This window comes from Orycteropus afer, unplaced genomic scaffold, assembly GCF_000298275.1.
Source record: "Orycteropus afer afer isolate SDZICR_OR568_19922 unplaced genomic scaffold, OryAfe1.0 scaffold00043, whole genome shotgun sequence".
Classification (NCBI taxonomy): Eukaryota; Metazoa; Chordata; class Mammalia; order Tubulidentata; family Orycteropodidae; genus Orycteropus; species Orycteropus afer.
The window spans coordinates 11482547-11500950 of NW_006921630.1; the positions used below are offsets into that span (position 1 = coordinate 11482547).

General features: G+C 40.2%; 1 protein-coding gene across 1 annotated transcript in view; it reads left to right on the forward strand.

Moving 5' to 3' along the window:
• Nucleotides 1–5025: 5025 nt before the first annotated feature.
• The window catches only part of LAMC2 (laminin subunit gamma 2), a 67284-nt gene continuing 53905 nt past the window's right edge, over nucleotides 5026–18404 (forward strand). Inside the window, exon 1 of the mRNA XM_007937664.1 lies at nucleotides 5026–5104. Coding sequence (XP_007935855.1) covers nucleotides 5026–5104 — 79 coding nt within the window. The remainder of the gene's footprint in view (nucleotides 5105–18404) is intronic.

An 18404-nucleotide genomic window follows, 5' to 3' on the forward strand; every position in this document is an offset into this window, starting at 1 on the left:
GGAAGGAAGGTTGGGCAATCTACTTCCATAGTAATATCACCTCAGAAACCCAAGGAGGGGTCGCTATGAGTCGGATCCGACTCGACCACAGTGAGTTTGGTTTTTTTTTAAGCAATTGTTAGCAATCTGGCCATGGACCTAGATAGACCAAGAATTTCACAGAAATGTAAAATTATAATTAAATAATCAATTAGTAGAAGGGTTGAAGCAAAATCACATCTTGGTCATGTGGTACTTTAGAAGCTCTAATTGGTGCTCAGTAACAATAACATGCTGACAACAATAATAATTATGAATTTTGTAGCTGTGCTTGTATAGTGCATATTATGGGTCTGCTGCTGTGTGGCATACTTTAAAGATCATGAACTCATTTCCGTGTTCTAGAAACCTTATTAGGCAAGTATTCTATTATGATCCCCATTTTACATTCAAAGAAACTGAGACCCAGAGGAAACTAACTAACTGCCTTGATGAAAGGTGAAGCCTAGATTTGTCCCCAAGAATTTGCCCCACAGTCTTGGCTTTTGACCACTCTTAATGCCAGCAGCGCACTAGAGGGGAATTCTCAAGTTGGTAAGTAGGGTTGACATTGTCCCTGAGCAAGGTAAGGGATTAAGACAGAACTGGAGTCTCTGCTTAGGCTAGGAGGTTGTGTAAATGGTGAAGAGGTCCAGACTGAAAAAAATGGAAGAATGCCTGCATGAAGGCATTTACATTAAAAAAAAAAAAAAAAAAAAAATTAAAATAGCACTATTCACACAAAAGAAGCTGCTAGCTGGCCTGGTGCCCTGGTATCTGCTACTCCTGGTCCAGGTGATCTCTGAGGTTCCTTTCAGGGCTAATTAATATCTTTGGAATATCAGAAATTTTTGCTCAGAGTCCACAGTGACTTGGCATTATTAATGTATTAATGTGTACCAGTAGTCCACAATCTGGTCAGGTTGTAAATAACCCTAGACTGTTGAATTCATTCAATATTATGAATTTGTCTTTTTTTAATCTGACCTAACAAAGGATTTATTAACAATGTAGTGGTTAATAACATGGACTCCGGAGCTAGACTGCCTGATTTGCATTGTGGGTTTGCCACTTTCTAGCAGCATGACTCTGAGCATGATACTTGACCTTTCCATGCCTCTGTTCTTGCATCTGCAAAATGGGGATGTTTATAGTTCAACTAAGGAGCTCTAGTGGCACAATGCCTAAGGCATTTGACTGCTAACCAGGAAGTTGGTAGTTCAAACCCACCAGCCACTCTACTGAAGGAAGACCAGACAACCTACATTCATAAAGATTTACTACCTGGAAACCTAATGGGGGTTGCTACGAGTCAGAATCCACTTGATGGCAGTGGATCTGATTTATAGTTCAACTAACTCACAGAGTTGATTTGAAGATTTGTGTTATTGTTGTTATATGCCAATGAGTCGGATCCAACTCATAGTGACCCCTCCTTGGGTTTCCAAGGCAGTATCACTATGGAAGTAGATTGCCCAACCTTCCTTCTGAGGAGTGGCTGGTGGGTTTGAACTGCCAGCCTTCTGGTTAGCAGTCAAGTGCCTTAGGCACTACACTACCAGAGCTCCTATTTGAAGATAAGAGGGTTAATATATATAAAAGATATACAGTCATAACTAACAAATAGTAAGCACCAATGTCCTGGTTACCTAGTGCTGCTCTGACAGGAATGTACCACAAATGGTATGGCCTTAACCAACAGGAGTTTATTCTCTTACAGTTTGGAGGCTTTAAGTCCAAGTTCAAAGTGCCAGGCTCTAGTAGCTGGGTGAAAGCCCCTCAACCTTGGGCTTTAGCTCTGCCTCCTGCTCCCGGCCCACTAAAGGGAGAGGCTTTTCTTCACTCAGACAGCTGCTGGCTGCTGAGACTGACAAGCCCAAGTTTGACAAGTAAAAAGGCTCAGTCCCAATGTTACCAAACCACACGGCAGGCCATTGATTCAAGTCCATTGAAAGTCCCAAGGTTGGCAGAGCATGGCAGACTGATCAACGACAACTTGCCATTAGCTGGAGACCATTCCCCAAGCCTTCTCCTTATATACAGGAAGCACACCACATTCCTAAGGCAGCTACTCAACTGCTCAGAGTGGATTCCACCATGGAGTTGATTACCAGTCTCATCATGGGGAATACTACATTCAGCTGCCCAGCCACTCAACCAGGCCCAGCCAAGCTGACACACAAATTTAAGCACCACAACTGTATATGTGTTAGCTATTATTATCACTGTCCAAAAATGACTGTAGATAAAAATATGTTTCTAACTTTTGAGATACAATAAACTATTATGATCTGTAGTAAAATAAAATGTATCTTCAAGGCTTTATTTGACAAGGTCCTGTTTCTTGTTCCTGCAGGACTGTTGGACATTGCACAAGACTGATGGGAAGAAGTGCAAGGAGCAAGGCCCTCAGGGATGTGGTTTCAGCCTCCACACTGCACCAGCTATTGGAAGGTAAAATTTTAAATACCTGGTCTCTGAAACAAGAACTGAAACATTAGCAGTACTTGGTCACTATGAGTTTTGAGAAACAAGTTTATTTGTTTGAATTCTGGAGAAAGTAGAAGAGAATCAGCTTGGGATAAGAAAATTGGATTTTCCTTTCTACTCTACTTTAGAGCTCCTTCCTCCTGCCTCATATGGGGTTATAGAGATTATAGAGTGTGTTGTTGGCCACTTTGTGGTGACCTGCCTTGCCCCATTGTTCTTTGGTGCTGTAGTTGGATCTAGGCTGCTCCTGAACACCCAGCTCATTGCTCCATTTTCTGCACAAAGTCATCCTGGCTAGTCAGTGCACACTGAAAAACAAACCAAATTCACTGCCACTGAGTCGGTTCCGACTCATAGCAACTCCTCCTCGGGTTTCCAAGGCTGTATCTCTACAGAAGTAGATTGCCCAATCTTCCTTCTGAGGAGTGGCTAATGGGTTTAAACTGCCAGGCTCCTGCTTAGCACTCAAATGCCTTAGGCACTATGTCACCAGAGCTCTCCAGTGCACACTGGTCATGAATAAATGCATAAACAGAGATCCTTACACCATTTGACACCTAATTATATATTATTATGTATTGGTTGTTAGTTGTTAGTTTATTGTGATCATCCATCCACCTATTTAGAGAACATTCATTCATTTCATCAGTCAAAAACTATCAATTGAGACTTACAGCCTTGATCATTTGAAGTAGGTGTGGCTTTTTTGGAAAGATTGTGTGTATATATTTTGTACATATAAACTTTGGTAATTTTTTCTACAACTGTACTAGGAGTTAAAGTTTTCTCCTTTACAGTCACCTCTCTAAATTCCATCCACTCCTCACTTATCGACATGGTATGAAAATTGGTGTTATGCAAAATGGAGGATGACTATATTATTACATAACTGCCAAATTACATCATTACTTAACTGTCAAATTACATCTTTACCTAACTGCCAGACTGCATCATTACATAACTGCCAAGACTGAGAATCACAGCCCAGTCAAGTTGACACATAACCTTAACCATCACAGCCAGAATTACTCTCGCTTCTCACCTTGGTATTCATTACTGCCAGACATATGTTTTTAATACACAAAATAATCGGATAGTAGATTTTTTTTCTATTGTCATAAATGGGAATATTGGATAATGAGATTTTTGATAAGTGAGAAATTATGTGTATTGCCTCTAGCCTCCTTAGGGGAAGGGACAATTTAACATATACCAAGATTTGCAGTTTTCTAGATATTACTCAAGGAACCCAGGTGGCGTGAGTAAGTGCTGGACTGCTAACTGAAAGGTCAGTGGTTCAAATCCACCAGCTGTACCACAGGACAGAAGGCCTGGCAATCTGCCCCTATAAAGACTGTGTTGTTAGGTGCCATCAAGTCACTTCTGGCTCATAGTGACCCCATGTACAACAGAACAAAACACTGCCAGTCCTGCGCCATCCTCACAATCATTGCTAGTTTTGAGCCCATTGTTGCAGTCACTGTGTCAATCCATCTCATTGACCATCTTGCTCTTTTTGACTGACCCTCTTCTTTACCAAGCCTAAGACACCGTATAAGGCAATTCTGCTCTGCCATATAGGGTCACTATGAGTTTGAACTGACTTGACAGCACACAACAACAACAACAGATATTACTCACTTCCCCTCATACAATGGACTTGGATGATATTCCCAGTTGGGTAAACAAACAATTTCTAATGAGCCTATATAGAAGGGCATGAGAAATTTGCTGTAAGATGTAAAAGCAGTTGGAATCTTTCTTATTCAATTCAACAGAACATTTTTTCAGCATCTACTGTAAGCCAGATAATGTACCAGTTGTTAGGCATACAAAGTGAGATCCAATCGTCATAGAAAGACCAACTGGTCAACATGTGATTTTAGTGAGATGCATGTCCAGGTGATTGAGAAACTGCAGAGACCTTGGAGAGGGGCCCTTAGTCTAGCCTGGTGATGGAGATAGAAGGAGGTATTAGCAGAGAGTGGGCTAGTGTAAAGCTGCTGTGTTTCAGAAAGGAGGTTCACGCTGACCAGGGCTGCTGGCTTTTTGCGCCCCTAAGAGTGGGTGTCCCAGTTCGAGGAAGGGGTAGGCTGCATTATATTTACATCTGTGAATTCTGCCCTAGACCACCCCAGGAGAGAATAAAGGCTCTGGGAGATCTGGTACATTGCTTCAGGAGGATCCTTGGGCCGAAGCCCCTGCACCACACCCTCGGCCTGGGCCAGGTGTGCGCCCTTCTTGCAGCGAGGGGGGAGCCTTGCGGCTGGGTGAGCGCTTTCAGGGCTCCGTGTGTGCTGTGTGTTTGTCTGCCTCCTGAGGGCTGGGTCCTCCTTATTCACAGGTGAGTCACACCCTGAAACGCAGGCTTTCTTCCTGTCAAGACTGAGTCAGGTAGGAGAGTCGATAAAAACCACCTGATCAAGGAAAAGGAAAGCACAGCAGAGCGCAGAGTGAAAACTACCAACCGAGAGGCGCCTGGCAGCGACCCCTGCAGCAGCTGACGGCGCCCCAGCCATGCCTGCGCTCTGGCTAAGCTGCTACCTCTGCTTCTCGCTGCTCCTGCCCGCAGCCTGGGCCACCTCCAGGAGGGAAGGTGAGTCGACTTCTAGGAGAGCGTCTCAGCCCTGTCTGTGAACTTGCCTTTCTCTGCAGACTGTGATGGCTGAACGCACCTCCAAGGACTCCACTTCGCTGAGAACCTCTTTGGAGCTCCTTCCTCCTGCCCCATCCGGGTTTTTTTCCAAGATCGGTATAATATGAGACTAAAATCGTATATCACGCACACATATATATGATATTATATAAAGCTGTCTGATTTTTAAAATGTGGTACCAATAGGTTGTCCCAAACCGGGGTTTCCTTTCTTTAAAAGGTTCTTTCTTGATTTCTTCTTGACCAAGAAACCCCTGTTTAATCAGCAATGTATCGATATATAAATTCTTTCCCGACGTATGTTTTTACTAATGGGGTTTTGGTAGGAATGTTTTCTGTGACTGTGAACACCACACAGATTAAATAAATAAATAAACAAATAAATAAAAGAGCCTCTTCAATAACCCTTCTGGAATCCACCTTTCATGTATGGACTAGAAAAGGAGACTTAGAATACTAATAATGCTTCACTTTTCCATAATGCTACTTCTCATAGTATTTTCATGTAATATCCATTCTACAGGCATTTATTGAGCACCTATATCATATCTCACTTGCTCTCACCTACTGGCTGTCATATCCTGAGAAGTTAAGCTCATGTAAACAAACCTTTCTGAGATCTTAGCAATTGTTTACTGTATGCATGTGTCAGCTATGACAACTCATAACGGGTGTTTTCCTTGTTGCTTAGTTGTATCGATGATACTTGCCTGTAATTAACCTGGATTTTTGTTTATATTGCTTTCTGCCCCTGATGGCATTTCAATAATCATTTCAGTAGGTCCATGTTATTTTCACACACATGTATATGTAAATTTGAGATGATGTTCTTGTGAACATAGACTTATATTAGACATTCCATTTGTAACCATGCAGTCTGGATGATGTTGACATGAATTGTATTTGAGCATGTGTTTTAATGCATTGATACAGCCCCTCCACCCCCTGCTTTTTTTTCCCCCCTAAAATAGTCCTGGAATTAACTTCCAGCTCATCATCTCTGCTTGTCATTGTTGTGTGCTGTTGATTCCAATTCAGAGTGATCCCACAGGACAGAGGAGAACTACCCCATAGGGTCTCCTAGGCTATAATCCTTATGGGAGCAGACTGCGAGGTCTTTTCTCCTGCAGGGTTCAAAGTGCCAACCTCTCAGCAGCTGAGCACTTAACCATTGTGCCACTAGGGCCCCTCACCCTTGATTACCATTTAAAAAAATCAGGTATGGAAATGATCACCTACAGTAGGTTTCCTTAGGGTTAGGATAGCTAGCTTAACCTTAGGGTGGAAACATCCTAAAAGTCAGAACAGTCTCTATTAGAATTCTATTAGAACGCAAAGGGAATAGCTCTAGCTCTAGCTCAATTCTTAGAATCCACTGTTTTTAAAAACGAGAAAACAGAAGTGAATTGCTCAAGGCCACACAGGTGGCAGAGAGCACTTCTTAGACCAGTTTTGTTTTGTTTTGTTTTTTCCTTACAATATTATTAAAGTGATAAGGGAAAGAGGTATTTATTTTTTTCCATGATGGGGAGTTAGTACTGAAGCCTTTTCTACTCTGCTATTGTGTGTATATGTTAGCATTAAAAAAAAAAAAAAAACTCACTACCATCAAGTCGTCCCAACTCATAGAGACCTCTCCTTGGGTTTCTGAGGCAGTATCACTACGGAAGTAGATTGCCCACCTTCCTTCCCAGGAGTGGTTGGTGGGTTTGAGCCTCCAACTTTCTGGTTAGCAGTCAAATGCCTTAGGCACTATGCCACCAGAGCTCCTGTGTTAGCATTAGGTAAAAAGGAAAAAATATAGAGAGAGACAGATAGATATTATTAATTGTTTAATAAAATCAGAAGATGGACCAATTCCGACCAATTCCATCTAGACCATTAAGTTAGAAGCAGTATTCAGGTTCTTTTTCATACTTTCCTCTTCCTTGAAGAAAGATGGTTAAGATATTAGGCTCTCTTCTCAAAGGGCTGCATTTCATGTTTGGAGTTCAATGAGAGTGTGAAAAGTTCAGTGTTAGGGCAGAGCATGCATGCTTTTCCATTCATGGGATGCTGGGATGTGCTAGAAACTGGACTGAAGTATAGTAGTACTTGTCACATCCCAAAGTAATCTGTACCTGAAGTTCCCATGGACCGCATGTATGGAAACCTAAAACAATAACCCTACTTTGTGGTTGTTCCCTTGCAGGTGAAACTCTGGTCTTAGAGGTAGTTGAGGAGACTTTCAGGGTTTGGTGAATGTAGTACAGCTTTACAACCAGTTTGTCTACATTCAAATATTGGCTCATTCATTTACTAGTTCTTTACTAGTAACCTTTCAAGCTTTTCAACCACTCAAAGGTGGCTTCCATGCCTGTTAAATGAAGAAAACTTGTGCAACCTGTAGAGTAGCTGAAAAGATGAGACATGATTGTAACGTGCCTTAAAATGCCTGGAATCACATTTCTTTTTTAAAAACCTGAGCCAACAGTCCAAGTATAGAGTACTCTGAAGCCCCGAGATCAATAAGAAAGAAAAAGACTCTCTTTCAGGAGCTTACCATTTGGTGTGAGACAATGTGTTATGTGGCCCCAAGGATTTGGATCATGGGGAGGTTATACCTGGAGAAGGTGTAAGAAGGAGATGGGAATGATGCCAGAAAAGTAGCCAAGAGTTAGATTGTGAAGAACGTTATGTGCCCAGCTGTGCAGTTCGGGTGGTCCCCTGCAGACAAAGAAGAGTTGTGGATGGTACGTGAGCAGGTGTGGGTGTGAACAGCTTCATATTTTAGAAAGTTCACTCATACGGATGGAGTGGAGCAAGGAGGGTAAGATAAATGGCCATTGCAGTAATCCAAATGAGAAATGATGAAGATTCTCACCATAGCAGTAGAAACAGCAAAGAGGAAACTGTTTACAGAGCGCACTGAGAAGGTAAAATTGAAAGAATTTGGTGAGCCAATCAGTGTATGTGTTAGGGATATGAGTCAATTAAGGGGAATTGTGAGAAATACCGAAGAGTCCCAGATGGGCTCAGGACTTGAGGTTTGTGTGGTTGGTTAGTCAGTGATGCCATTGAGGGGAATGATGACTAGGACAGAAGAATCAGATTTGGGAGCACAATTGGGCAGGGATAGGGAGGAGGGAGCAAGTTTGTGTGGGGACCTGTTGAATTTGAGATATAATTGGAGAATCTCAATGAATTGCTGAAGCTACACTTTTGAAGCTTAGATGATAAATTTGAAATATGAATTTGAGAGCTCATAGGTGGATGGTGAATCCTTGACCAGGGATGAGATTGTGTGGAATGCAGAGGTAAAAGTAACCTCAACACTTAAAAAAGGAGGAACAAGGAAAGAGAATAAGGAGGAGTGAGCACTGAGGATAGAGAAGAACCAAGAAGGAGAAGTGTTTCATTGACAAAATGAAGAATTCCAACAATGTGGGAGTAATAAATAGTATTGAGAAAACTGAGTGTGTGTGTGTGTGTGTATGTATGTACATATACATACATACACACACACACACAAAGAATGAGGATGAAAATGACACTGTTTATTCAGCCATTAGGTGAATTATTTTCTGTGATCTGTAAAGTTTTTTTTAAGTATCATTTATTTTATTTTTGTTGTTGTTGAGAGTATATTTAGCAGTACACACACCAGTATAATTGTATAATTCAGTAACATTGATTATATTCCTTGAGCTATGGAACCATTCTTACCCTCCTCCTCTGAATTATTCCTCCCTCATATAACATAAACTCACTGCCCCCTAGGTTTTGAATTGCTGTGGTCAATTTGATCCCATAGAGATAGATCTTAAAAGAGCACAATGTTCAAGGCAGATATTCTCACAGAATGGTGAATTCCAAATCAATGATTACAGATCACTAACCCCACTATGGGAAAGGTGCTTTGAATAGTGCCTACCCAGATATACTGAATCAGAATCTATGCTTTAATAAGATCTCCAGGTGATTCTTACAGATTCTTATACATAAGAATCACCTAGGGATCTTGTTACAATGTAGATTCTGATTCAGTATACTGGGGGTGGAAATGCAGATTGCCAGCAGGGAGTTGAACCCAAATAAACCAGTTCTCAGACGAGATTTGAAGGAAATCCTCTTCACTTTCTTTTCATCAGTTTAAGAAAGGTGATGAGTAGCTCTTCTGCCCAGATTAAGATGAACCCTGCAATTTATCCATGGAAACAAACATAACACCTAACAAGAAGTCCAAAGCAGATTGTAATTTCAAGATTAGATTTCATACCATCCATTCTCCTTGCCTTTCATCACATATCAGGCCTCATCAAATAGTTTCAGCATATCTGTGTCACTCTAGAACATGCTCAAACATAACCAAAATATAACCCTAAATATACTGCCATCAAGTCAATTCCAACTCATAACAACCCCCATTGGGTTTCCAAGCTGTAAATTTTTACAGAAGCAGACTGCCTCATCTTTCTTCCTCAAAGCAGCTGGTGGGTTCAAACAGTTGTCCTTTTGGTTAGCAGTCAAATGCCTTAACTACTACACCACCAGAGCTCCTGCCCAAACATAATGTGATTCCAAATAAGGTAGTCTCTCATTTCCCAATGGAAAGATCCAAAGAGAAATGCTTTTGGGCAACTTGATTATGAAAATATTTAGTGACACAGATGCAGTAGTGAAATGTATCTTTATATTTAACTTAGTAAATTAATTATACAGACATAATTTTTTAAATAATATACTAGTGTAAACCAAAACCAATCTCACTGTCATGGAGTCAATTCCAACTCATAGCAATCCCTTTGGGTTTCCAAGGTGGCAAATCTTTATGGAAGTAGATTGCCTAGTCTTCCTCCTATGGAGTGGTTGGGGGGTTTGAACCACCAACCTTCTGTTTAACAGTCAAATGCCTTAGGAATTGTGCCACCAGAACTCCTTATACTAATGTAGAGGTATGGATTTGTTTGTTCACATTTCATGAATTCATTCTATTCAAACACTTTCCATTCGTCTTCAATATTCAGGTGTTTGTCATCCATAAAGCCACTTTAATTTTTGATGAAGGCTTCACTTCCACTCAAGGTGGCTTGAGATACAGGCCTATTGGAATCTGTTTCTGATGTTGTCACTGGAAAGCACACCATTTTCATAATACCAGGACAGTTTTTAAAGTTGTTCTTAAGTGCACATTGTGACCTTCATAGCACAATTATTTTCAGAGGCTTGTTTATGACAACTTTTAACACTCATGATTGTGGGATCATCTACAATTATGAGAGTTGTGTTAAACATGGCTTATTTCTTCTTGATAACCACCCAAAATTGCATTAATTGAGGTAATTTCAGTTTTTTCCCCAAAGAAGACTTTATTTTTTTTAAAAAAAAGTAAGATCATTGAGAAAGTGCTTTATAGTAAGAAGATAGAATTGTGTTAGAGTGTGACTTGGAAATTCCTAGGTCATATTAAATTTTAGGTGCCCTGAACTGGGGGCAGCCACTAGTTCAGCTCCACTGGTCCAAGAAGCTGAGGAAAAAAACTAATTTGTCATCAGTGTTTATGGGAAAGTTAGGGAGATGAGATTAAAGTGTTGAGACAATCCTGGGAATTTTTTTTCCCATTTAAATCCTTAGTCTGTATTAAAATTTTTTTCCCTTAGAAAAATTTGCAAGATAAAAAGATTTGAATCATCTCTAGATTACTGGAAACAGAACAACCAGAATGGAAATAATGAGAATGTTCAAGTATTGTGAAAAATGTAATAACCCATGTCACTGAACAACTTGGGTAGAAATTGTTGCATGGGAGCCTAAACTTTTGTGTAAACCTTCACCAAAAACACAATAAAATATTATTAAGGGGGAAAAAAAAGACTTGAATCATCTGTTGCAGAGTAGATATAGGGGTGCAGACATAGGCACTCCATAGATTTTGGAATACTCCAATTTACTGTTTTTTTTTTCACATATTAGTCACAAATTAGACCTAGTGGATTACTGAATCACTGCTGTCCTGTATTCTAATATAACCCCTAGGGAGATGACATAATATTTGAATCATATTCAAAGCCAAAGGCTAAGACTTTTCTATGTCTGTGAGTGACTCCATGTCTATATATGTACCTCCCCAACAAACACGAGCTTACTTATGTCACAGTCATGTAAGAAGAAAAGGATGATTCTTCCTCCAACACTAATCAGCATAAGGGTTTGAGGCTTTCCCTTTGCTGTGTCAGAGGAGAGGTGGAGATCAGTTGCTTCAGGGTGTCTCCTGAATGCCTTCAGGACTTCTTGTAGACCATTCAGCCCCTCAGCTTTTCTTTCCAGATTTTGTTTTGATTTATTGTGGGAATATGGAGATATTCTGAGAAAAAACAAAAAAAAATTACAACCAAATCATTTCCTACTCAAATGTGAGTAAATCATCCAAATCATCAGCTGCCTTCATTTAGGGTCATTTCTTACAAAAGATTCTTACGTTCCAACATATCTTTCTCCCTACTGTTATAGGATCCTGTGACTAAAATGAGAATAGACTTCAGGGGTTCTTTTGTAGAGACTCTCATTTTATAGATGAAGAAAAGGACACACAGGAGGTAAAGTAACTGCTCAGCTTCTCATGGTTGGTTAGAGCAGGGCTGTAGCCCCCAGCATGTGTGAGCCTCACTTACAGATGGAAAAATTGAGTCACGGAAAAGTGACTGCCTTGACCAAAGCTTTGCAGTTAGTGCTGGGACCAGATTTCAGTTGCTAGCTCAATGCTCTTTACTGTGATGTCTTGTTGGACTATTTCTAATGCTTATTAAGAATTTTCATTGACATTTTATTTTTAGGCTTAATGGGGTTTGATCTATTGTCAGAAAATTCTCTATGTCTCTAGTTGGGATACCTGTGTCCTGTCTATTCAGAAGTCTATTTGTGTATGTCAGAAGCCCCAGTGCTGCAATGGTTAAGCGGTCTGCTGCTGACCAAGAAGTTGATAATTTGATCACACCAGCTACTCTGCTGTAGAAAGACTTGGCTACCTGCTGCCATAAATATTACAGTTTAGAAAATCCTATGGGCAGTTCTACTCTGTCATGGTGTCACTATGAGTTGAAATCAACTTGATGGCATCCAACCACATTTGTGTGAGTTAATATAGTGGCTTATCCTTTTAAAAGATCAGAGAACAACAGATCAAAACTAAACACAAACTCGTTTGTGGGGGCATTTAGGGGAGAACAGATTACAAATTAGCAAATTAACTCTTTTCTTTAACTCTGTTGTCATGTTATCCTGCAGCTTGGAATTGACCGACTGGCTCAGTTAAGACAGTTGGGAAAAAAAAATCTATTTTTATTTAAAATGTTTTAAAAAAAGAACAATTGAGAGACAATGATAAAACTATGTTTTCTGTTCTTTGATGACTATTGATGTTTTGACTCTATGTGTATATAGCTGTGACCTGAGGTTATTTTTCTCTCTCTGCTAGAGAGTATTGGTTTAGGTTTTGGAATCTTTCAGGAATAGGTCAGTTTCATGGCTAGAGCATTGGGGGTTAATATATGCTCACTGCTATTTCAAATCATCACCAGTTTTGCCCTTGGTTAAAGGGAATTCCTGATATTTAAAGATCATTTCTCATCCCAGATAGACTGGCCTAGTTTGCGACTAGAGTTGCTGAGTAGTGCAAATAGTTACCATGTTTGACTGCTATCAGAAGGTTGGAAGTTCAATTACCCAGAGGGACCTTAAAAGGAGGTCTTGGTGACCTACTTCCAAAAACTCAGCCATTGAAACCTGATGGAATGCAGTTCTATTCTGATATACTTGGGGTCACCATGAGTCTGAATCAACTCCACAGCAAGTGGTGGTAGTTTGTGAAAGCAGTAATCTGAAGCTGCTGCTCTTGCCTCAACCAGGGACTTGCACTATGGTAAAGGGCCTCTTCACATGCTGGAATCTACAGGATGAGAGGCGAGACCACAGCTTGACCTGGTGTGGCAAGGAGGAGTGAAGCAGCCCACATTTGTCTGACTGAGATGCAGATATGCCATTCCCACTCCTGGTGGGAGTCTTTATGGTCCAGTCTCTTCTTGGAACATATGTTACTTCTCTTTATGGATGCATAAATGTTGCTGGGCTTCTAACAGCCCATTTAATTCATTCTTCTGATTTCAAGAAATACAGTTCTAATTTAGCCTTTCTAAGCAGATTTGTGTGTGTGTGTGTGTGTGTGTATAAATCTTTAAAGATGCTGTAAACACACTGCATACATATTTTCCCAACATTGTAAATATATATCAATTACCATTGTTCTTTTGTCAAAGCTGAAAACTATAATGGTATTTCTCAAAAACTCACTGCCAATGAATCAGTTCTGACTCATAGTGACCCCCATTGGGTTTCCAATGTTCCAAGATTCCAAAATCTTTATGAAGCAGACTGCTTCATCTTTCTTCCTTGGAGCAGCTGGTGGGTTCAAATAACTGACCTTTTGGTGCACAGCCAGATGCTTTAACCACTGCACCACCGGGGCTCCTTTAATGGTGCTTAGATGACCCATAAATACACACTTAAAAATCTGTATGTTTATGATGGAATATAGTGATAGCAGACATCTATAACTAATCCCCTTGTTCACAAATATATTGCTCATAAAAGCAATAAAATGTTTAAAGATGTAGGTTTATATATTGTGTAACTTTTAAAAAATAAGCCATCAAAACACAAATATAAATGATTTAAAAGCACATTTAATGAATATTCCAAATGTCTCTAGAAAGTACTTCGGTACAAATCAGAATTTTCTTTTTAACTTCTCTTTAGTCAGACTCCCATTCTTTCCTGTCATCTCTTTGCTTCAGGTGTCACCTCTAGCTGTCCTGGACTTTATAATTTCCTTTATTCCAGATGCATCTTAAAAGGCCATATGAGCTGTTTTCTAGGCCATGTCAGAAACATTCAAAGAGCACTGTACTCTGAACGGTAGTCGAATGTCCATTCTTAACAGGTGTACTTTTCTTCATAGATGATTTCTTAGAAATATAGAAATCTTTATTTCTGTGGTCAGAAGGATTTTAGGTACCATGTGAGTGGGTAAATACATTCATTTAGAATCCTTACCACAAACACTTCCCAAATCTCTAACTGTAGCCAGCACTAGCTGTCTGTTGCAGAGTTTTTAGAGGTGTCCAGTGTAGGGGAATAGAGGCTCTTCTACATTTCTTGTGACCTAACTTTTCCTTTCCTTCTACCTTTGAGCTCATTCAGAATGAGGCCTCAGCTTCTTGTTTTACCTCAACTCCTTTGCCGATCAGACAAAGATTGGAGTCCTCAACCTCCCTGTCCACTGGGGCTTTCTTCCTCCCTGTTGTCTGCCTGGGCCTTGTTATCCAACTGGGGTGTTGGGAGAAGACATCTTCAGGTCTAGTCTCTGGTATGATCCTCACTAGACTTAAGAGTCATCTCCAGTTCACATGTACCATTTCTAAGTCTAGGTTATAATATAAGGTATTATGAACTCTTAGTGACATCAGCCTTCTCCTTTTAAACAATATTGACCATTCAAAAGGAAAATATAGTGATCTGAGTTTTATTCACTCTTGATAGCCTTAGACTATTTAGAGATTAAAAGATCTGTCTATATTTCACTATTCGAAATTGCCCGTGTGCTCAAACACAGCAATGATTTTGAGGATGACACAGAAGCAAGCGGTGTTTTATTCTATTGCACATATGGTCCTTTTTAAAGATACATCTATGTGTGATCAAACTGATAACATTAACTTGAAAGATGAGATAGAAAATGTAGGGAGTGTATGTAGGAAATGTCAAAGGGGGAGGAACAACTCAGAAAATGAGGGTGAGAATGTTTGCACAACTTGAAGAATGTAATCAATGTCACTCCACCATTGGATTGGTGTATGTTCTGTTGTATATTTTCTCAATGACAGCACAAATAAAATATTAAAAAAGAGGAAAAAAAATTGCCTGTGTGATTAGAGAACTGTGCTCAGCTCTTCCTCTCCTCATTGCCCATCCTGGTCTAGCCTTACTTAGGCTGCTCAGGTACTTAAATTTCCAGGTAAGCAAATTGATCAGGCAAGGTATGGCTCCTGTGGTCTGGCTGTGTTGTCTTGAAATGTGTAAAAAAAAGTAGAGAGGAGACTAAATTTGTTAAAAGACTTTCAGTGAGGGAGGTGCCATTTCAGTTTTCTTATTCTAATTAGAAAACATATTGTGACGTACTTCAAAAAGATAAAACTGGAAGCAGAATTGCACGCATTAAACCATAAAACTCAAGGCCGGTTTAACGATGAAATGTTCAGATTTTGTTGTATTCATCTAAGCTAAGAAACATATTAAAGCTTAGAAAGAAAAAAATCCCAATGTTTAAAACTAGGAAATACTTACAGCATTTCATCATCACATATAAATAAAATGTAATATAAATATCCATAATGAATATTTCATGTTTAGAAACTTTGAGTTTTGCAAACAGAATAAAAACTGACAATGCCTTTGATACCAACTCATAGATGACAGGTGTTTCTTACATTAGACTTTATAAATAATGTACAATTTGACCATTTGAAAAAAATAAAAATAAATACATTAGGCTAGATTTCTACTTAAAGGGCACTTTCAATAGATACATATATATGTGTGTGTGTATGTGTGTGTATATATATATATGTGTGTGTGTGTGTGTGTGTACCAGCCACTCCTCAGAAGGAAGGTTGGGCAATTTACTTCCATACACACACACACACACACACACATATATACTGTGACACAATTGCTTCCTTCCTTGCCAGTTTATGTGTGTGTGTGTGTGTGTGTTTAAGTGAGTATACTATTCTCAATTTCAGTCACCACCTTCAGAGTATAGCACTTACAAGTGGGCTTGTCATTGAAGAGCTTCATTATGGCTGCCTTCATGGAGATGACAGTTGCTATTTGAGTATATAAGGGCTGTGTCAGTTTACATGAGACCAGTGCTTTGGCTCACAGGAAAAGAATGAAATCCAATAAGGTAGGTTAAAATTTAATTTATAGTGTAACTTCTCTTAGAAAAAAAAGGTGAATTGGATTGGGATTGTTAATCCCAACTCACCTTTCTCCTCCTTGAGTGTTTTCCGTTACAAAGCAAGAATTTTAAGAAGCAGAAGAAATAAAGTTATAAAATAAAGTGAAATGAATGGAAAAGGGATGAAGATGTTCTAAGAGGAGAGAAGATAGTGATATGAAATTAGGCTGGAAACATAGCTGGGGTAAGACTGCAGTAAGCTTGGTCCTTGTAGGCTATGCTAACGTGATCTTTAACTTAAATGGAAAAGCAACAGAGAGTTTTAAGCAGAGAGGTAATGATAAGATTCATACTTTGGAAATCTTTTTTGACTGTTTAGGGAAGTTGTAGGAAAATCAGTTAAGAAGTTACTGCAGGCAAGAGACAGTTGGGGTTTGGTCTAGAGTGGTTGTGTTGAAAGTAGACTTGGATGGACTGGAGACATTTAATGGTTTATATCAATACGGTTTGGATCAGGCAGGATATGGGTCTGGTGTTTCTGGATATGGTGTTGAACAGTATATGGGCAGGTGAGAAGATAGCCTCCAGGTGTCTAATGTGAGAGGATGACAAGCATGAATTTGGTTTACGGAAGCAGGATTTATGGAAGGTGCTTTGAGACAACCAATTGGATATGTATAAGATAGCTGGGCATGAGGGTCTGTAGTTGAGAATGAAGTCTGGGCTAGGGAAGCATCTTGGGATGTCAACAACTTATCAAAGTTATTAAAACCTTCACCTTGGATGAGATCACCCAAGGAGAGAGTAACAGATTAAGGAAGTGTAGAGATTCAGGACCCAGCAAGAGGGAGCACTAATGTACAGAATTTAGGTGAGGAGAGGAGCTAGTAAAGACTTAGAATGGGGAGGACAGGAAAGGTCAGAGAACCAGGAGCAAATGTGGTGGAATGGCATCATACCATCCCAAGGGAAGAGAGTTTCAACAAAGAAAGTGGGGAAAAGGCAGATTCGATGTCCCAGGAAGGGAATAAGGAGCATGAAATGCATGCAAAGAAACACAGGACATGCACCTTTCCTCTAAATAAGGAAAAAATTGAGTGCCATTTCTAAATGGTTTATTCTTGGGCTCAGTGGCAGGAGATTATAGCTCCCTTATTTGTATAAGCTTGCTGCTGTTTCCCTGAATCACTATTAGTGCATGCAGCAGCTGAAATGGTAGCAAGAGCAGCAAAACTGTACGTAATCGTGGCTAGCACACCTGGTCAGGTTCAAACATGACACTCAAATTCCTAGCTTCTGAGCTAGTTCCATACACCAGCCAAATACACGACCTGTAAAGGCTGCATGATCACTGTAGACTGATCTCATGGTCTCCAGCCTCCCTCAGCCCCTTGCCCCTCCTCCCATGGCAACCCAGGCTTGCTGCCCTCCCTTCAATATGATACAAAGAATGCCAAGGCAGCTCCAGGCCCACAGACTGCAGACGGGTTGGTGACCTGGGCAGAAATGCCATTCATCTGGTTCCCATCTTACCATGAGTTCTTTTTGTTGTTGAAACATCAATTTTTCGCCCTGAATGCTGTAGGTAGACAATGAAAATGTTTGTGCTTTGTGTTGGGGAAATTTCAAAGTGGCCTCCTGGACTTCTGGAAGATTTTTGTATGTTTTAGTTCTTGGTTGGCTAGAGCCAGATTGCCTCCCCTTCCTTCCTGCCTTCTTTCCATCCATTCTTCCATCTGTCCTTCATTCCTTCCATGTATCCAGCTAGCAATCACAGTGCTAAGCACTGTTTTTAGGTACTGTGGAGATACAAAAGTGAGAAATGCTAGAGAGGAAATAATTCATGTACCCAAACAATATTGACACAGGAATTGGCGACACCAGATATTATTGTTAGCTGCTGACAATTTGTCACCAACTCTTGGTAACCCTATGCACAAGGGAACTAAACACTACCTGGCCTTGTGCCATTCCTGTGGTTGGTTGGGGATTGGACCATTATGCTGCATAGGGTCCTCATTGGCTGAGTTTTGGAAGTAGATCACCAGGTCTTTCTTCCTAGTCTGTCTCAGTCTGGAAGTATCGCTGAAACCTGTTCAGAATCAGAGTAACACGCAAGTCTCCACTGACAGACATGTGCTGGCTGTGCATGATGTGTACTGGCCAGGAATTGAACCTGAGTCTCACACATGGAAGGCAAGAATTCTACCGGAACAATGACTGACCTCAGGATGGAAACAGGATAGAA